The sequence below is a fragment of the Lontra canadensis genome, unplaced genomic scaffold, assembly GCF_010015895.1.
Source record: "Lontra canadensis isolate GAN:19392208 unplaced genomic scaffold, GSC_riverotter_1.0 scaffold12, whole genome shotgun sequence".
Classification (NCBI taxonomy): Eukaryota; Metazoa; Chordata; class Mammalia; order Carnivora; family Mustelidae; genus Lontra; species Lontra canadensis.
The window spans coordinates 26,882,980-26,903,449 of record NW_022631006.1 but is presented as its reverse complement, the minus strand read 5'-3'; the positions used below and the strand labels follow the sequence as shown (position 1 = coordinate 26,903,449).

General features: G+C 46.6%; 3 protein-coding genes and 1 pseudogene across 5 annotated transcripts in view; 2 read left to right on the top strand and 2 right to left on the bottom strand.

The window, feature by feature from the left end:
* Positions 1 to 62: 62 nt before the first annotated feature.
* On the bottom strand, positions 63 to 10,950 carry NUTM1 (NUT midline carcinoma family member 1). The gene is given in 9 exon segments (XM_032856935.1): positions 63 to 1,311; positions 1,313 to 2,245; positions 2,604 to 2,720; positions 2,963 to 3,252; positions 3,752 to 3,891; positions 4,990 to 5,118; positions 6,986 to 7,685; positions 9,380 to 9,475; positions 10,876 to 10,950. Coding segments are annotated over 9 exon segments (3,555 nt in total). The 5' UTR covers positions 10,940 to 10,950; the 3' UTR covers positions 63 to 225.
* A 526-nt stretch (positions 10,951 to 11,476) lies between these two features.
* NOP10 (NOP10 ribonucleoprotein) lies at positions 11,477 to 12,279 on the top strand. Its single transcript, XM_032856933.1, has 2 exons — positions 11,477 to 11,585; positions 11,877 to 12,279. The coding sequence occupies exons 1-2, from the start codon at positions 11,532 to 11,534 to the stop codon at positions 12,015 to 12,017; spliced, it is 195 nt and encodes a 64-aa protein (XP_032712824.1). The 5' UTR covers positions 11,477 to 11,531; the 3' UTR covers positions 12,018 to 12,279.
* Positions 12,280 to 14,353: 2,074 nt separating this feature from the next.
* LOC116867426 lies at positions 14,354 to 16,596 on the bottom strand (annotated as a pseudogene).
* Positions 16,451 to 20,470, top strand: part of SLC12A6 (solute carrier family 12 member 6) — an 85,193-nt gene continuing 81,173 nt past the window's right edge. For all 3 annotated transcript variants that reach the window (XR_004382579.1, XM_032856929.1, XM_032856928.1), the window contains exon 1: positions 16,451 to 17,904. Coding sequence is in view for 2 of the 3 variants with exons in the window: in XM_032856929.1 (XP_032712820.1) it covers positions 17,634 to 17,904 (271 nt within the window). In the remaining variant the exon portion in view is untranslated. The remainder of the gene's footprint in view (positions 17,905 to 20,470) is intronic.

Genomic DNA, 20,470 nt, shown 5'->3' with positions numbered 1-20,470 from the left:
CAACCAGAAAATCTTTATTTTTCTTTTCCCCATACAACTTCCAAGGGTACTCCACCTCCAACCTAGCCAGTGTGACCTCCCTTCCCACACTCGCTACTTTTGCAAACAACAAAATACCATGGGGTTGAGAACCAGTCTATGCTGGTGTGCAGCTGGAGTGAAATCTACTCTGGGGGCCCCCACCTTTAGGGATCAGCAGGTGGGGTAGGAGGGTCCCACTGTCCCCTACTGACTACGCCGACGTTTCTTCCTTCGGCCAGTGACAAAAGTGTCACGCCGCCTTTTACGAGGCTGTGAGGCTCGAACCACTCCAAGAGCCAGGGGTTTCTCCCCAGAGATGCCAAGGTCAGCTCCCTGATAGGGCCTCTTTTCGGCAGGAGAAGGACCTCCACTAAGAGTTCTCTTCCCAGACTTGGCAACAGGATGTGGAGACTGGCCAAGGCCTCTTGCCTCAGCAGAGAGGGAGTGGGATGCTCTCTGGGCCCCCTGCCCTCCCGTCAAGGGCAGGCCTGAGGCAGGGTGAAGACTGAAGGGAGGCCCCCTTGGCGGTGACAGGTTAAGTTTAGAGGCCAAGAGGTAGGCAAAGCTGGAGAGTTCCTCATCCTCCCCTTCCTCCTCCTCCTGCTCCTCCTCCTTCCCTTTGGCCCCATCTGTTGAGCTGCATGTTTCACTGACTGGAGAGCTTTCTTTCAGAGTTAAGGCATCCCTGGCTCCCCATCTAGAGGAAGTGCTTCCAAGGCCCTGGTGAGGAGATGTTGATTTGGGGTTCCCATGAGCATAAGACTCTTGATTCCCTGGCAAGGGAACAAGGTCTTCAGGCTTGGATAAATCAGTATCCTCCCTGTCTTCTCCTTGGGGGTCATAAGAATTAAAATTTGGTGGGTGGGTATCCTCACTGACCTCTAGCTGGAGGCCACAGGCATCTCTAATATCTAGTATGTTGGCATGTTGTGTGGTTTCCAACAGAGGAGAGATGGAATGGCCCCTGTTCCCCACTTCCAGGCTAGCCTCAGGGAAGGAGGAGATACCCTGGGTCCCCAGTACAAGGATATTGCCTTGACATGCAGGCTGAAGGGTTTCTTTGGGAACCCCTGGTATGGGGGCACAGATACTACTTTCAAGCAAAGGGGAGCAACCTTCAGCCCGCAGATCTCTGGGATCCCCTGTAGCCTCAGGGCTCTGTTCTCGATTTTCTTGATGCCTCAGGGATGGGCTGTCGGCCCTCAGAGGTCCCGGCAGGCTGCAGTAGCTTGTCTTCTGCAGGGCAGCTGTGCCATCTGTGCCTCCACAGGGGATGGCACTGCCCCCCCCCATCCCCAGGTGCTGTGGCTTTTCCAGGACCCAGAGAAATGTTGCTTCTGGATCCCAGTGCCTGGCAGCCTCCCTGATGCTCAGTGACACATTCCCCATCGTGGAAGTTCTCTATGACTTCCTCAATTTGTAAGGGCAACTCTAAGCCCACGGCATCCAGCTCACTGCTCAGCCAAAGTCCTGGACTGAGAGAGGCTCCGTCCCCTTCCCTGTCACCAGCTGCTCTAAGGGAAAGGTTCTGGTCATAACCCTGAACCATGGGAGGACTTTTGTCATCTCCCCACATGGCGACCGAAGAACCTTTCTGGGTTACTGCTAGTGGCTCCGTCCCCTGGGGAAGCACTCCAAGACCCCCTAGCTGCTGGCTGTCCCGTTTTTCTAGCCCCTGTCCTTGCAGAGGAGCCAGCTCTTTGAGTCCCACATCCAAGCTAGGAAATGTCTCAGGCTGCAGGCCTTCCTGACAACGAAGGGGCAGAGTTTCAGAAGTTCTGTCAGCCACAAGGGGGTGCCCGGGAGACCTAGCCCCTCCCAGGTGGTCATCCTGATGTGGGCATATTTGATTAGCAACCTTCCCGGCCCCTCTTTTCTCTGTATTTAAGGACCCTTGAGTTCCCTGTGGAGCTGTAGGTTCTAGCTGTAGGTCCCAGCTGCTGGGGGAGGGCACAGTGTTCCCATCTCTGCGCATCCCCCTCGGGACATCTAGGGACCGCTCCTGCCCACCATGCACTTCTCTCACCCGTTTTCCTGGAGAAGCAGCCTTTCCAAGGCGAACGGTGCCCCCAGCCACCCGAGGCCCAGGGGAGGGCCGAAGCCGCCCACCCCCATCTTCATCCTCATCAGAAACAGAAGGACTGGAGTCTGATTGAGCTCCGCTACAGCTAGGAGGAGCCTCTACATCCTCTTCCTCCAAGGCCAGGAGTCTCTTCTGGACCAGCTAGAAGGAGAAGGGACAAACACTGTTCTCTACCTGGCTGTGAGAAGCTGTGACAGAGGGGGTGGTCAGGAGATGGCACTGGGACAGGGCAGGAAACGCAAGCAAGTGGCATAAGTCACGGCATCAAAAACAGATCATCGTAGCTCTTCTCTTCCGCCCTCTTGGGTCTTAATCCCATGCTTTGACCCCTTATGCTCACTCCCCTTTTCCTGTGTATCCACAGTCTCTTGCCTACTTGTTCTGCACCTAAATCCCAGTCCTGAAGCTGTCTCGAGAAGTCATACCAGCCAAGACAGCATAGGGTTAGATAAAATCACTCAAGCTTCTTACTCTGATATTTCCTACTTCCCAGGTTTACCTGGGCAAGACTGAGTCCTTCCTCTTGCTCCAGCTCCTCAATTAAGGCCAATGGATCCCTCTGCTGTTCTGGGGACAGCAGATCTGCCAGAAACTGAGGATGAATGACGGCCTCCACCTGGGGAACAGAAGAAACAGTGATATGAGTCCTCGACAGGAAATAACCTGTGAACAAAGAGGCTCTAGAGAAGGAGCCATGTGTCCCCCTCCCTCAACCCTCTCCCATGCATGCGTGCACACACATTTCCAGTAGGAAGACAGCATATTTCCTAACTGCCTTGGGCCAAACCCTAGGTCTTTTGTCCCCTGGAGTTTCCATCCCAGGATCTACTAGAAACCAGACACCCAGGTCCAGCCCACCTTGGAGACAAAGACCTCCTGAGAACAAAGCTCATCGATGTAGCTTAGGAGGCCTGGATCTGGATACATTGCTTCCTCCTGCTGCTGCTGCTCTTCTTCCTCTTCCTGTTTTCCATCTGCCTCCCCGATGGCCAACTGACTCCCCACCAGCCCTTCCATGATGTCAGCATACTCCTTCACAGCTTCTGGTGGGACCTCCTTGGGGGCCTCAGGAACCGGAGGCCTCTGCGTTTTGCGCTGCCGCCGGCGGGGGGCCCGTGCCTTGGAGGCCACCTTTTTGGGAATGTACACTAAGGGAAGAGATGGAAAGGAGGAATTGGGATGGCACAGGGACTGTGGCTTCTGCCTCCCAGTCTTGGGTTTGTCAGGGCAGCAATCTGGGTATGCTGGAAAGATTACAGGCTGGATGAGGCCTGAAATGGGACCAGCCATGGGAGAAAATTGTGGAGCTGGAGGGTCTAAGAGAATCACTGCATGAGACATGTGGAAACCCCTGAAATTCCAAGAAGTCTTCTGATCCAGCCCCCATTTCTTGGGCAAATGAGGTATTTTGTGCCTCATGTACAGTCAGTTAGGGAGTAGTTTACTTCACCAAGATCACAGTTTGGGACAAAGGGAACCTGAAAAGCCAGCCTCCTATGTATGTATGTCCTGTTTAGAACATCATTGCCACCCCGCCTGGAGGGATAGTGACAGAGTAAGGGCAATGCTTTCCCTAGTCCATTACTGCTCTGTGCACACCTCCCTTTGAGCCTTGAGCTGCAGGTTCCTGTTGCAATGAAGTCTTACCTGGCTGCTGGCTAACCTCAGTGGCCGGGAGCCCTGGAGGATCAAGTTTCAGAGGCGCTGCAGGAAGCAGGCCCTGGGACCCATTCGTCAGCTGTGTGTTCTGAATCTGCATCTCCTCCTCAGCCTCAAATTCCATGAACCTGCAGAGGGTGAGGAAGGCCTGGACAATGCCAAGAAGTCCAGACACCAGGGGGAAGCTGCTCACAGACAGCCCAATAACAATTCTGGGGGAACCTCACAAGATCACCACAGAATCCCTTATGTGCAGTCATGGCTTAGGAAACTTGTTGAGAAACGAATGTTAAGCTTCTCCAGGAGAGAACCATCACTTTCACTTCTGTCTCATCCCTGATCTCACCCAGCATCATGGAGGATGTATATCAGCAATTAATACAGCCTTGTTGAAGCCAGTCAGGCCTATGCCAAAGCCTAGCTGCATCCCTCCATGGGGCCCTGCGAGGCCTCTTGTGTCCCTACCTACAACCATCAAGGATGCGGGAAATCCTAAAGCAGGGCCTGGGGTTGCAGTTCAAGGCAGTTCCCACCAGGAGGCAGTGCTGAGACCCATGTCCTGAGGCTGGGACTGGTGGCCAGGAAGAGTAATTCTGGGAGGTATGGGTTCAGAAGGGAGGAAATGGAAACTAAGTTTTGGAGGATAGGGTTCATTTTCCCCAGAGTTACTCCTTTAACCAAGGAGACAATCGTGGAGAAATGAGGGATAAAAGCCAGGAGACCACTCTGGTCATCCAGGACCTTCCCCTGACCAAGCTCTGCAAGCACCAAGCCCTCCCTGGGATAATGGGGTAAATGATTTCTGTGCCACTCTTGCCAGAAGAGGAGTGGTCTCAAGGTTGGCATCAGTAGCCACCTACTACCAGGTCAGTGAGCTAGAAAAGAACCTGCCTAGTAGGGCTTACCTCCTCTTTGCAAGGTCCCTTTAACAAGGAATTTTTACACCAATTGTGCTCCAATCTCATTCTAAGAGCTTCAATATCAAGGACCTATATAATTCAGGATCTGGAGGAAGGAGAGCTTTCAAGGTCACAAGACAGAAAAACCCTAGGGTCAAGGTGGTAGAAGCAGTGAGAATCCAGGAGACCCCATTCTAGTCTACACCACTCCTCCTAGCATCCCTTTTAGTAAGCACCCCCACACCCAGATCCAAGCCTCTTACATGCCCCCATCCATCCCATCACTACACAGCACCCCTCAGGAGAATGAGGGTTAGTCAGACTCACTTTTCTGCCATCTCATAAAAGATCATCCGGTCAAAGTTGCTGGTGTGCTCCCACTCCTGCACAGCCCTTGGCAGTCCCTCCTCCAGAGTCATAGTGGGCTTCAGCCGGGCCAGGGAGCGAAGCACTGGGCTAAAATCCCCATTGTGTCAGTCATGTTTTACAATGTGCCCCCCCATGCCCCTGTCCCAACAAACACCTCAACACACACCCCTTGTCCCTCAGCAGAGCTAACTTGACCCCAATCCTTGTCACATCCCACCTCTGGTTAGACTTCCAGACCCCCAACCTCCACCCATCTACCGTACTGGACTCTCTTCCTGCTGAAATTTTCAAATCTCACACAAAATCAGATGATTGCCTTTGTTCCCCACCGTTTGAAATCAACCACCCTTAATTCTCACCATGCAATCCTCAACTAAACATGAGGAAGAAAGCACTCTTATATGGATTATTATATATAATAATATATTATTTATAATGAATAATGGGTTCATTATAAAGTAAGCTTCTCCCTGTCCAAAGGCTCTTGCTTTTCAAAAAAGGCACTACCTAACCCAAATGAATCTCTTAAAGGTTGTGTGGTGTTTTTATTTGTTGGTTTTTAAGTTTTGTTTTTTTGCCTTGGGGCTACCCTCCACAGACAAATATCAATACTCTTTAAGTTCTTTATGATTCATTTTTGTCCTCTGACTTGCCAGAGTCCTCAAGCACTGTGTCTAGAAATCACCTGCTGAAGCTTGTTATAATTAAGGATTCCTGCGCCCCAGGATCTTTGGACTTCGTATTTTACCAGCCTCCTGGGTTACTGTTGCAGAGAGACTGGACTGCATTTTGGAGGAGACCCTGCCTGGAGCCCCTGAGCATGGAGAACAGGAAGAGACTAGGAGTTAGAAATTCAGCCTGCTAGGCTCCAAGAGAACCAGAGCCATCTGGAGAAAGCAGGGAGCTGGTAAGGTGATCAACACCAAGGACTCTGGGGGAGCCTTTTGATTTATTCACTCCAGAGTCAGGGCGGAGAGAGAGATTCCTTTAGGAGCTCAGAGACTGGGAACACAATGTACCTGTTTTTTAAGTCTAGCAAAATGTGGACATTTTCTTTACGCAGAATGTCAAGAGTGCAGACAGTCAAGGGAAGCAGTGGGTCTGGGTGGGAAGAAGAGAAAATTCCCCAGACTGGGCTTTAGCCATAACAGACAGCCCCTGACCCCTGGGGTCCTTGGCTAAGCATCCACTCACATAGACATTCTGGCCTTTTGTGAATTCTTTTCCTTAACTCATTTCATCTCAGCAGCCCTCTGAAGTCACTATAATCATCCCCTTTCGAGATGAGAAGACTGAGGGCAAGGTAGTAAATGTGGGGCCCAGAATCACCAATCTAGCAAGCAGTGGAACCTAGGCCATTGGTCACTAAGGAAGTTCTACCACCTTCCTATTTCAACATGAACTCAGAATAAAATAAAATAATGGTGGGGGAGGGTGGCACTTCCTTTGCCCCGCCCCCCACCATCCTCCAATCCTGCACTTGGTCAGGGCTCAGCTGTTTGGATGGCTCAACGCAATGTCAGATGGTAATAAAATAATAATAAAATAGAATGGAAGGCCTCTGTACTTGGTGTCAGAGACCTAAGCTCCACTTACAGCCTTCTGCTTAATCACAGGAAACCTCTGGGCTTCCGTGTTCTCATCTATATGTGAAGATTACCGGAATATGCTTGCCTGAACTCAGAGAGTTGTGAGCATCACTTGAGAGAAGACACCTGAAAGCTCGTTATAATCTGGGAAGTAGGTAAAGAGGCCTATCATCATCATCATCATCATCATCATCGTCATCATCATCGTCATCATCATCATTGTTATGCTTTTTTGTTCTCATAGCCTCAATAGCACCCTGATGACCTGCCCTCAAGTATTCCTAAATAGCCTAACTTCCTGTCCAGCCCAAAGTCCTCCTTGTTTAAAAGTGCTAGGATAACTAACCTCAGATCTCCCCACTTACATAAGAAAGCAGGAAAGGGCTTCTGCATCAGGACTTTGAGACAAGTGCCTCCGAGCCAAGGCTTTGTAGCGCTGCCAGCGTCGGAAGTTCTCATAAACACCTTTGGAGGTGTAGGAGAGGTCACCCAGGGCGGGCTTAGATTGGGCAGCCAATGGACCTCCTTCTCCGGTTGCCCCATGTAGCCCTGGCCAAGCCTTTTCCGGGGGCACAATGGAGGCCATTTGGGCAGCTGGTGGTAGAGCCTGAGCAGGGAGGCCTGGGAAGCCCTCCTGGCTCATCCCAACGGCCTTAGTGGGCAGAAGGGTCTTCATGTTAGAAGCTGTCATGAATCGAGGGGGAGGACCCTCAGGGGCCCCACAGGGAGTGCCTGAGGCAATCCAGTTGAGAGCTGGCTGAGTAAGGATGAAGTTCTGAGTTTGAGAGGGTTCAGCTGGCCCCCCTTCTGTCTTGACTTTGACAATGACTCCAGCCCCAGTGGGGCCAGGGCCCCCATCCCCTGTCACCAGCAATGGGCTGGGGAGAGTGGGGAGCACCAGAGGGTTGCCTCGAGAGAATGCTGAAGGCATAGGAGGCTGCAGAGGCGGCTCCCAGGGTGGCTGGTCTGGTGGGCCAGGAGCAGACTGGGGAAAGGGAAGTGCAGTGAAAGGAGACAGGGCCACACCAGCTTTCATGGTCATGTCCGGTCCCGACAGTGGAGATGCTGTTGAGACGAAGAAAAAGAGAGAATGGACTAGAAGAAAAGGAGGTCAGAGATTAGGTCATTGGAGTTCCATTTAGTCCCTGAACCGTCAGAGCACTGATTCTCAACAGGTGAGGGAGGAATAAGGGTGGGGGAAACTGCAGAGTTTGCAAGTGTCTCCCCAAGTGATTTTGATGTCCCATACTTCTAGGTGAGAATTATTGCCTAGAGAAGCTGCAAGGACCGTTGGGCCCATGAGCTCATACTTCCTAACACACGGCAGCCAGCACCCTCTTATAAGTACCTCCCTTATTCCTACCCACTCCAAACATGTTCAAACCACCTGAATCCTGCCCCCAGCTGCTCTGTGGTCCCAGCCATGCACGGCTCACACAAGTGCTGTCCCCTGGAGAGCGTGTGTAGATTAGATATTTGATTTCCAGAAATTTTGTTATGTAACAGCCAGGAATGACTAAGAGATAGGACCAGGAAACGGGTGAGGGGAGGTTTGGCCAAGAAGGGAGGTTTCCAGAGCTCTAAGTAGCTGCTGGACATGTTAAAATTTGGTGGATTTGATGGTGTAGACTGTCTGTGGTCCTTCTGCTTGGAAGCACTAATAACAGAAATTAAGGGTGTACTATGAACAAGGCACAATGAAGTCTGAAACACAGTACATGCTGAGAAGGAGCTATGTGGACTCTAGGCCAAAAATTCATGGATAAATACATAAAATGTGTACTTAATCAGGACATGTGTCTCAGGATTTCCAATTATAATAATAGATCATTTGCCTAATTTCACACAAGTCTCCTCCCCCTCTAATAAAGAATATTCCCCCAACAAACTAACAACACTCAGCTTCCACTTCCTGACCATGAAGGAGACATGGACTATGACCAAACTCATCACCTCAACCACAAAGCAGAGGGCCAGGAGGATTCTGCGAAGTGAAATGGGTCTGAAGGCCTGAGTTCCACAAAAGGTAGAAAAACTGAGAACATTTAAGGGAAGCCCCAGCTCTCATTCCAGTTGGAGTTACCCAACACCCCGGGTCCTGGGAAATCAAGGAAAACTGCTCTCGGAACTGGAAAAGAAGCCATCTCTGGGGCAAAAAGGAGCCATGAGGCTCTGAGCAGAGGTACTTCCAGTACCTTCCAGGGTAGCTTTTAGGAGGACATTTCTCTACAGACTAGGCAACAGAAAACCAGTGGAGTAGTTTTCCAGCAAAGATCTCCACCCACCCAACTCGATAAGATTGAGAGTGACTGCAGCTCAGCTCTCTCAGGACATAATTCTAGAGCAGGCTCCAACTGCCTACATGAGACACTGGAATGTAGACCCTCCCCTTGAACCCTTTCTGTGCTGCTTATACCACACACACACACACCCCTGCCCATGCCCCACAAACACATGTTGAGGGGAATCCTTCTTCCAGAGAAACAAGTTGCTAACTGCCATCCCTTTTCTATACCCAGCACTTTCCTCTGAAGGGCTTTCATCTGCTTCCCAGGAAGCCCTCTTCATCCCCTAGCCCTGGTGTTAATGGCACAATCTCCTTCCCCAGCCTCCCCAAGTCTCATGACTTTGCTGGGGTCTAGTGCTCTTACATCTGTCTAGGTCAGCCCCAAAAGCTGGTCCCCAGGGAAAGTGTCAAATCTGAATCCCTAAGGATGTGAGCAGGTAGTCAGGACCTTCCCCACCACTTGCAGACTTACCTCCATCTGAAGCCATCCTCTCAGATTTGGACACTAACCGTGGCTGTCGGGAAGCTTCCAGAATGACACAGTCTGGTCCAGGGCCCAGAGAGCGACCTGGCCCCAGCAGATACACAGGGATCCAAGGAAGGGAAGATAAAGATAGATCAAAACAGAACTAGAATCTAGGACTCAAAACATTCTGCAGTGGGGGAGGGGAGGAGAGCAGGGGTAGAGGTAGAGAGAGATGCCAGAGGGCTCTGGTAAGTAAGCAGTAACCAGGAATTCCCTCCAAACCAGAGTATGGCAACACGACTGTTGTGTGTCTTTTTTAGGGCCGTTTGTAAATTCTTTCTGATTCCAACATTATAGTTTTATATCTCGATTACTTATACATTTCTTCACCAATATATATACAGTTTTATGCCCTTCAATCCCACTCAGTTCTGTAACTGACTTCCTATTAATAGAAGGTTGTGACAGACCCTTGGCTTAATTCAATATTGGCTCTGTTTTCCAAACCAAATTCAAAGTACATAATCTGTGCAGTTAAGGATCAAAGAAACAGAATATTTGAAAGTAGGACTGTCTCAGAAAATCAGGGTTTATGTTTGGCTGTATGCATATCATTTCCTTAGAAAGTTGTCTTGCTGGGGCACCTGGGTGGCTCAATCCGTTAAGCGGCTGCCTTCAGCTGGGGTTACCATCTGGTGGTGGTGGGGGGGGGGGGGGGGGGGATCCAGCTCAGCAGGGGGCCCTGTTTCTCTCTTTCTCTCTCTCTCCCTTTTCCTGGTGCTCCCCCTGCTTGTGTTCTCTCACTCACTTTCTCTCAAATAAATAAAATCTTTAAAAAAAAAAAAAAAAAAAAAAGCTGCCCTGCCATCTCAAATAGTCCACTTCCATCAGCTCTGCAGTCCACGGAAAGTTCAGCTTACCCTTGGCTGAAAAGCACCGCTCTATCAAAAACTGCCATTCGGCCCCAAATACCAAAACCAAAAAGGCCTTCCTTTTGTTAAATTACTTTGTTGTTTAAAATTTTTGTTAAATAATTTTAGTTTTTAAATGGCAAATACATTAACATGTTTCAAAAGTCAAACTACGCAAAATGGAATATACAGCCAGGGTCCTTCCCACTCCTTTCTTCTGGAACTGATTTCTCTCTCTCTCTCTCTCTTTTCTTTTTTTTTGGAACCAATTTCTTTATCCCAGAGGAAACCAATAGTATGTTGCTTGTGAATCCGTGCAGAGATATTTTATGCAGCTACAAGTAAATACAGACTATCTATATACTTTAAAAAAAGAAAAACGCTTTCAGGCTTTTCTTGGTTATAAAATTAACGTATGTTCCAATGTTTTTGTCATCATAAATAATACTGCAACGATCGTCTTTGTAATATCTGGATTCCAATTGTCATTTTTTAAAACCCAGAGTTCTATACAGAGAGCTTCTATGTTCTTTAAAAAATTCGAAATAACCCTAGGAGGTGCATCATATTATGCTATTATTAGCTACTCACCACTATAAGAAAGAGCGCTGGATTTGTGATAAAGAGACCTGAGTTTAAATCTTGGTTCGACCATTAAAATATACTTCACCAGTTTCATAAAATAACTTCACGCTCTCTTCGCTGTACCTGATATTGAATACCCATCATGCACTCTTTACCGCCAATACTTTGAAATAGGACGGGGAAACCGGATGTAAAAGAGGGGAGGGAAGAAAATTTTCTTCTTTATGCCCTAAGGTAAAGGGGCTCTGAATCCTGGAGCCTTTGTTTCTCCAGGCACTAGAAACACACTGCCTGTGAAATGGGTGGGCATCTCGAGATAAAGATAGGATTCTATTCATCAATGTTCAACTCCTATCCATTCCTACCCCCCTCTAACTCCTAGCAGTGTTTTGCACACACTGGGCACACTCCACGTGTCTCCCAACGCCTGCAAAGTTGCAACTGGAAGCCAACGCCTTGCAAGGTTGCAACTGGGTTGCAACTGGGCCAAATCCTGCGCTAGTTCGCCCCCTCTTGGCCTACTGGAGAGAGGCCTAAATGGACCACATTTCCCGGCAGGCCTTGAGATAGACTTCCGGCTCTACCGGAAGGAAATTGGCCAACACGTGAGACCATCAGTTAGAGCTGCGGATGAAATTGGAACATCTTGTTTCGGCGTTGTCATGTTTCTCCAGTATTACCTCAACGAGCAGGGAGACCGGGTCTATACACTGAAGGTGAGAGGGGGAAAAAATGGGTAGTAAGTGGTCATGGCGGGAAGCGAAGGTGGGAGGGGCGGTTGAAACCTGCTACCTAATTGCGTAGGTGAGTGGGGGGAATTAGCCCAGAAGCCACGAGTGGTGGAGGGAGTGTATGACTTGATGTTACCGTCGCGTCTCCTGTCTTCCTGCTTACATTCTTTCGCGCAGCCTTTCCGCATCCCAGCTTCTGTCTCTTACGACGCCAGTGATGGGAGTTTTCCCACCACTCCTGTACTGAAATTATGTCTCTCATTCTTCCTTGAGCAGAAGCTTGACCCTATGGGACAACAGACCTGCTCGGCGCATCCTGCTCGGTTCTCCCCGGATGACAAATACTCTCGACACCGAATCACCGTCAAGAAACGCTTCAAGGTTCTCATGACCCAGCAACCGCGCCCTGTCCTCTGAGGGTCCCTTAAACTTCATGTCTCTTCTGCTATCCCTCAGAGACTTTCCGAAACCAAGCTCTTCAAACTGTGAGCCTTGAAGCCTTCTTACCACCCTTGCTCTTTGGAATCCTGTTTCATCGTTTCCCTTGATCGTGCTTGTGCAGAGCAGTCATGGTAGCCTCCCTCTTACGGGAACAAGTTTGAATTTTCTTTCCCTATTTTGAATCACTGCTAGGTTATTAAAATGTTTTGAAAAAGCTCTTATTTTGTATGTTGTGGGGGGAAAGGAGGAGTTTAAAAACAAAAGAGGGAGATGAGAAGGAAGAGCTCCCCAGGGTTACAAGACCACTTGGAAGAACTTAAGTCATTGCTGATCAGTAGTGCTGTGCGCGATAAGGTGTTGGGGAACTGAAAGAATGGTTGAGACTCTTCCACAACTGTCGGAGTTCAGTGAAAAATACCCTTGTTCTCATTTAAGTAATTTCTTGCCCCTTGAAATGATGTTTTCACTGAAAATGGAGGAGTTGCTTGAAAAATAAGAGCAGCTATATTGTAGTGCAGTGAATTGGAAGTTAGGAGACCAGGATTTTCCCCTCTGCATAACTGAGAAAGTAAAGTTAACCAGTTTACTCTCATTTTTCTCATAATTTCTAAGCCTTCTTCCAGCTTTAAATTTGATAGGGTTCAGTGGTGGGTCTCTATCTATCAATATCTATATACTCTGTGTGGCAGATAGAACCGTTGTGAATACAAATGGCTTGATACATCATTTACTCCCCTTCTGAAAATATTCCCAGGTATTTAATTCTCTCCAAGAAATTTTCTCACATACACTTTATATTCTCCTTGGCAGCCAGCTGCTTTGTGGAACTCCACATGGATCTTAATTTAGAAGATGAGGTATGAGAGATTCAAGCAGGGATTTTGCTGTTTTTTTTGTTTTGTTTTTTGTTTTTTGTTTTTGTTTTTTTTAAGCTACTGTTGGGGTTAATTAAAAAACAAACAAAAAAAACCCTCGGAGATTTCTTAGGACAATTCATAGTAGAGGAATGATGAGGCAAAATACTGTATATGAGCTTTCAAGAAATGCTAACTTTGTCCTTTATTTGCTAAGTTAATAAACTCATTAGTTTCCAGTCTTCCCATTTGTGACTTTTGACATTGGATTTGAATGTCTGCCTAGTGCCACTGATTAAAAAATTGCTGTATGGAGATTGTGTTCTAATTATACAATCTTTTTCTACTGTGTCAAGAGTCTAGACTCTAGAAACAGATGTAACTTAAATCAGCATTAATTTGATTTATCAGCACAGGTCCTGGAAGGGGATAGATACGTTCCTGTTGGACTCTGATGTCTGAGTATCTCAGCAGAAAAATTGAGGATAGTTGCAGACTGCTGGAAAAAAAAAAAAAAAAAAATCTCTCGACTTGGGTGGTAATAGAAGACAGATGATTTTTGAATCACTTAACTTACGGCAATGGTAAAATGAGAAAACCTGTTTCCTGTCTAGCAATTTTTAATTTCTTAGCCTGTTCACTTAACAGGGATTTTAAAATGTTACCTTATTAAGGGGATAACGATGGAAGAAACGTTAATTCTGCAATAACTAGAAAAAGGATCTGCTATGGAAACTTCTTAAACACTAAAATCAGTAAATGAACTCTGTTAGTAATGTTTTGTAATGTTGACTGTAACTTTGTCTTTACAAGTAACCCACTACCTGCACTCACCCCCTCAAAAAAGGATTATTTTTTCATGCTACCTGCTGTGTAAACTGAAATGAAAAGACTTTGATCTGGAAATAGTCTTAATTGAAATAGAGGAGAAAAGGTGGACTTTTCCCTTAAAAGATTCTCTGGATATTAATATCTTCTGAGCTATGCTCAGAAACGGGAGAGGAGTTTTAAGAGGTATAGTATATATTGGTATTAGGTAGTAATGAAAATACACTGTGGTATGAAACAAATTGGATTTTGCAGAAATCCACCATTTCTTTATAAATATGAGAAAGTCTGTGAGAGCAACGGGGCCTGGCCAAGCCCAGCAGAGTCAGCTGTGGAAAGCACAGGAGCCTTTGCCACCTGGAACTGGCCTGGGTACTGTGTGCCCATGAGTCAGGTTGTTCTGCTGTGCTCCATCACCTCCTAAACATGCATCCTGATTTATCTTCACCCTTGCACACTGAAGAATGTAATGCCTTGATAAACTTGCTTAAGGAATGTCACGAACCCCACAGCATTCTGAACAATTTTTTTTTTAAGATTTTATTTACTTATTTGAGAGAGAGAGCACAAGCAGAGGGAGGGGCAGGCAGAAGGAAAGGGAGAAGAAGGCTTCCTTGCTGAGCAAAGGGCTCATCCTAGGATCAGGCAAACGTTTAACTGACTGAGCCACCCACGTGCTCCGGCATTCTGAAAATTTTGGGTCATTACAGTGACCTCAGTCGGGAGATGAGAAAATGCTTGAAGAATGAGTACATGGAAAAGAAGACCAAGAGCAGGGAGCATTACAATGCAATGTGGAAAAGACTTCTTAATCCCACGGAGGAATCTGAAAAATAAATTATACATCTCATTAAAAAAAGGGAAAGTCTGAGATTGGAATGACCGACAATCCTGCCTGAAAAAAACATTAGTACCTCAGGAAGTGAATTTCTTGCTGCCTCAGGAAAGCTCTAAACTGGAGTTGTTAATCAGAGGCTTTAAAGAGAAAGAAACTACAAGGGGCTTTACATTTTAGCTTATTTTTTTAGAAGATTTTATTTATTTGAGACAGACAGAGATAGTGAGAGAGAGCACAAGTTGGGAGGAGAGGGAGAAGCAGGCTCTCTGCTCAGCACCTGGGATCATGACCTGAGCCGAAGACAGGTGCTTAACCAAATGAGCCATCCAGGTGCCCCAAGAGGTTTCCCATTTTAATTGGAAATTTCTCATTTTGTTACCTGGCTCTTTCTTTCTTTCTGTCTTTCTTTTTTTTTTTTTTTTTAAGGTTTTATTTATTAATTTGACAGAGACAGAGAGATCACAAGTAGGCAGAGAGGGGGAAGCCGGCTTCCTGCTGAGCAGAGAGCCCGATGCTGGGCTGGATCCCAGCACCCTGGGATCATGACCTGAGCCAAAGGCAGAGGCTTTAACCCACTGAGCCACCCAGGTGCCCTAAAAAGTTTTTATTACTGGATCTTTTTAACCACGTTTTGGATTTTATGTGTCATTTGATAAAAGAGAATTTCCTGACTCAGGTCTTCAATACAGTTCTGACCTATTGCTAAGGATGACGTTTAAACATTTCCACTTGTGAGGTGTAAGGACCCAGGCAAAGCTAGGGCACAGATTGTTAAATTTAAATGTCTCCATCAAAGCTATAGGCAATAACTTTCAAACAAAACATCGATGAGTCAAATTTATTGAACACTTGAAATAAACATGCTAAGAAAAATATTCTGGTGGCAGTGGAGTAAAAAAAAGTTTTCTGTTTTCTTCAGGTCTAAAATAAAGGACATTTTCTTTAAATGAATCTTCAGTCTAACTAGAAGGTGAAAAAAACATTTTTCTCCAGCCTCATTGAGATATAATTGACCAAATTGTATATATTTAAGGTGTACAACATGATGAGCTGATATATGCATACATAGCAAAAGACATTTTTAAGGACAGGGGAAAGAAATTTAGCACAAAATGCATATAATTGAGAATACACCTTAAAAATTTCAGTTGGGGGGGCCCCTGGGTGGCTCGGTGGGTTGAGTCTCTGCTTTCAGCTAGGTCATGATCTCCGGGTCCTGGAATCGAGCCCCGCGTCGGGCACTCTGCTCAGCGGGGAACCTGCGTCTCTCTCTCTCTCTCTCTCTCTCTCTCTCTGCCTGCCTCTCTGCCTACTTGTGATCTGTCAAGTGGATAAATAGAGTCTTTAAAAAAAAAAAATTCAGTTGGTGTCATACCTACGCATATGGTATGGGAGGTTTGTGATTTTTAAAGAAATTATGAACGGTATTTTCGGAGACGCTTTTGAGATGGTTTTGGGGACTCGGAGGGCAAGGGGCATGTGTGCTCCCCGAATGCCTCCAGAGTGAGTTTGTGCAACACAGCGTGACCCAGAAAGAAAATTATTTGTTTTCTCCAGAGCACGCAGCTCAGACCCCAACACTCAACTACAATACCCATCTTCCTCCGGGCCTCGCACATTTTGCTCCTCTCGTCCCGCCGCGACCCGGTGGCGCATGCGCGCAGCCCTTTACGTCCCCTTGGAGACTGCAGAGCCTGGGCGGGGCTCCTCGGCGCTCCCGGGACGGTACCGCCCTCCGACCGCTCCCCCGGGCTTTTCTTCGGACCGTTAACCTCGAATGAGGAACGAGCTGGGAGGGAAGGGAGGGGCTGCGGCGGGGCTGGCACAGCCCGCCGGGCCCGGGGCTGGGGGCGGCGAGGTCACGTAACGGCTGCTCTGGCGTCGGCCCGGGGAGGGGGCGCCCTCCCCGGCAGCCGGAGCCCTCCTGCGCGCGCCGCGGCTGCGAAACAGTTACCGGCTCGTAAACAACAGCTGCGCGCGCATCCGCATCAGCTGGCGCCGGGATCCCGCACCTGCGACCTCCCCCTACCCTCATCCCCGCCGCCCCTTCCTGCTCAGCCCCGGCCAGCCTGCGAGGCCATCTCCTCTCTTGCTACGACCCGAAGGAAGAACGGCGAGGGGCTGACCTGCGCCGCGGCCCTGGTGGGGGAGAAAGCGTCCTCCGGCAAAGGGGTGGCCCGTCCTGTCACACGCAGGAGAAACCCGGGGAGCCGACCGTGGGCTCGATGGACTAGCAACGACCTGCCACGACCCTGAACTGCAGTCCGAGGGGTCTTTATCCGCTCGCTAGCCGCCTCCTCCCAGATCCTAGAGACCGTTCCGTCAGAAGAGCGGGTGGGCCACCCCCGCAGACCTCTTGGAGACGGGAATCCGCTCTGCCCCTGCACCCCCTGCTCGCCCTTTTCATTCTCCTCTATCCGGTAGTGTGGGGTATTTTCCCGTTATGCATGCGCATCCCTCCCACCAGACCCAAGCGGATTATTGGCCTCCAAAACATCGGGTGGCTCTACACACACTTCCCAGCCAGACCTGTGGGGTATTCACCTGATACACAACAGGTGGCCGGGTGTACACCGTTTCGCAATCTGATCTGTGCTATATTCGCCTAATAAGGGTGGGCCTGCGCGCTCTTTGCTCATCTAGAACCGTGGGACATTTACCAGATAAAAGACTTCACTACCTCGGCGGAAACCTGGGGGTCGAGGGGAGAAAGCCTTCACCTTCTCTGAGACCATGGCACTGAGCCCGCAGTCCTGGACCAGGAGAGACATCTAGATAACTCTTCTTTCAGAAGGAACGAAGTTCCACGGGACTGGCATCGTTAAGTCTTTTTTTTTTTTTTTCCTTAAATATTTACTGCTAGTGCACTTTCTAGGATAGTCTGTCTGAATTCTGAGTTAGAAGGATTCTTATTTGGGACTTTTTTTGTGGTGTAAATCAAGGTTATTGAGGGTTTGTTTTTTTTTTTAAGTTGTCTTTTCCATCTTTGCGATCAAAAAAGTAGCTAGTGTAGGAGGAAGGATTTTGCAGGGTTTTCCTTTTTTCTTTGTTCTTATAAAGGAAAAGAGAATAATGCATCCTCCAGAAACCACCACCAAGATGGCTTCAGTTCGGTTCATGGTGACACCAACGAAGATCGATGACATTCCAGGTTTGTCAGATACCAGCCCAGACCTCAGCTCCCGATCCAGTTCCCGAGTAAGATTTAGCTCAAGGGAAAGTGTGCCTGAAACAAGCCGTAGTGAGCCTATGAGTGAGATGTCTGGAGCCACCACTTCACTAGCAACTGTTGCACTGGATCCAGCTAGTGATCGGACTTCTAACCCCCAGGATGTTACTGAGGGTAAGTGGAGACACAGATGACAGGATACGTTGATTACTGGCTTATATATCTGGTTGATTGCCACTTTTCCATTATACAGTAATCATCAGGAATGAGGAACCTTTATTTGAGGTGCCTAGGAACCCTTTGGAATAATGGTGAGCACAATAACTGTCTGCAGTAATACTTTGGCATGTGGGAAGGAAAGTAGATTTATATTTTGACTTCTTCATTTTTGCCTCCCTGGAATTGAGATGGGTGGTTTGGGTTAAGGATGAATATCAAATAATTTAATAGTTTTCTGCACAAAGAATCCTAAATTGTGAAAATTTAGTGGAGAGCTAGCTTTGGGGCTCTATCACAGTCTGCTTTTAAGGCTAGTTACTAGCAATAGTTATTGATTGCAGCTTAGTTATTGGCTTTCCTACAAAGACTTCAGTTATTGTATCATAAAATTCTTTTTAAAAATGCATGTTTTACAGACAGTGGTTCAAGAAGCTAAGCTCAGGGTAAGGCTGGTGGATCTATTGTGCTGTCCTGTCAAATGGAGAAATTCTAAAGAGGCTTTTAGGGCCTGATTCCCATATAATTTTTTTTTTTAAGATTCCATCTATTTATTTGACAGACAGAGATCACAAGTAGGCAGAGAGACTTTATTTGACAGACAGAGATCACAAGTAGGCAGAGAGACAGGCAGAGAGAGGAGAAAGCAGGCTCTCCGCAGAGCAGAGAGCCCGATGCGGGGCTCGATGCGGGGTTCAATCCCAGGACCCTGGGATCATGACCCGAGTTGAAGGCAGAGGCTTTAACCCACTGAGCCACCCAGGCGCCCACCGCCATATAATTTTTTAAAGAGGCTCTTAAGGCCTGATTTCTACATAATTCTTTCACTTTGCACTTTAAATGGGGTGTATTGAGTCTGTAGTCAGGAAGTAGTAGTACACAAGCCACTTCTGACTTACTTCACCACTGCAGAAATTTAGCTGCCTAAACTAATTTGTGTTAGCAGGTTTGGAAGTTTTTACTGGATTTAATGGGAAGAGGTGATGCAAGAGAGAGATGAGATAAGAAAAGGTCATAACATTTTTCAGACTGTGGGGTAGAGAAGTTTGAGAATTGCTGTATTGCTTTATATGTTTAGTTTTGTGTTAAATTCTGACATAGATATGTCAAGTAGTGAGAGTTTCTCTTAAGAATCTTAAAGACTCTTAAAATGGTATTCTACCTGAATTTGAAAACCATAGCTTCAGCTACTGACTTGACATTTTCCGGTGTCAGGAAATAATGTTCCTCTTAACCTAAAGGGTGCAGGAAACCAGAATGATTTTAGTTCCTTTTTTCGGTTTGTGTTTTTGAGTGTTTGGAAATAAGGTAGATTTGGTAAAGTTTGTAGTCCTCAAATTCACTTATCCATGACTAATTTATTTTATGGAGATATGGACTTAACTATTTACAACTTCTTGGCAATGTACTGTGGTATTAAAATTATGTTATGGAATAAAAATGATTATCATTTTCTCTTCCTCCAAATTCTAAATTGTAGTTTTAGTTTATATCCATCATACTGTTTTTAGGTTGTAATATATATGCCAGGTAAAGATATAGCAGTGTTAAATTTTTTTTTATTGCCGTAATTGTCATTAGACAATTTATAGCTAAATGTTACACTTGTGACTTATATGTTATAGAATTGTACTTTTATTCTGTTTAAAAAGTGGACTTCAGTAATGTGTTATTCTTGTGGAACAGGATCCTGATCCAGGCTGCTGTCCATATCTTATTTACAAGCATTCTTTACAGTATAGAGTGGTGTCATTTTACATGATAGGGGTAAAACTGGGACATGTGTAGGTGAAATCTATGTTGTCTGGGTGGATGTAAAAGTTAAAACTTGGCTTTCTTTCTAACGTGTTCCGTAATGTTTACTCTGGTACTAAATGAAAGAGAAATCCATAGTCCAGCCATTAGATTGCAATTTTCACTATATTCACAGGAAACTAGTTCTCTATTTTACTAATGACCTATTTTTTGCTCTATCTTCTAAAAAAAAAAATTCTTATGACAACTATAATCTTAGGATATATTTTTGTCACTATCAGAAGGACTGGTCAAAAATACTATTATTTCATCTTTGGGTTTTATAATATGTGGATACCCTTGTTAGACTTAGATATAGATCTCTACAGGATGCTGTTGTCAAGAAAATCAAGGATATAGTGATCTACATTTGTCTCTGGGATGGCATTTTTATAGGAAAACAACACTGCATTTTCTGTAATTGAGTCTGTCCTTAGGCCCACAGTGTATTTCAAAATTGTGTTTGCAATTTTAATATTTAAATTCTGTGATTTGGGGGCCTTTTATACATTCTTCTGTGGTTGTGACATTGGTATGATTTTCTCTTCTTTCTCCACAATTCCCATGCCTCCCACATTTCTTCCACATTTAAGCTTCCCACCTTAAATTTCTTTTCTTGTCATATGCTTTTTACTCACATTACGTTGCACAGTGGGGGGTGGGGGTGGGTGGTGTGAAACAGGAAGTTTTAAATACTTATTTCTGTTTTAATTTTTTCTACTATTGGCCT

Excerpts from the sequence above, each read along its gene's own strand:
- NOP10 (XM_032856933.1), top strand. The coding sequence starts at position 11,532 with ATGTTTCTCCAGTATTACCTCAACGAGCAGGGAGACCGGGTCTATACA. Across the intron at positions 11,586-11,876 it reads ACCGGGTCTATACACTGAAG|AAGCTTGACCCTATGGGACA; the intron begins GTGAGAGGGGGA and ends TTCCTTGAGCAG.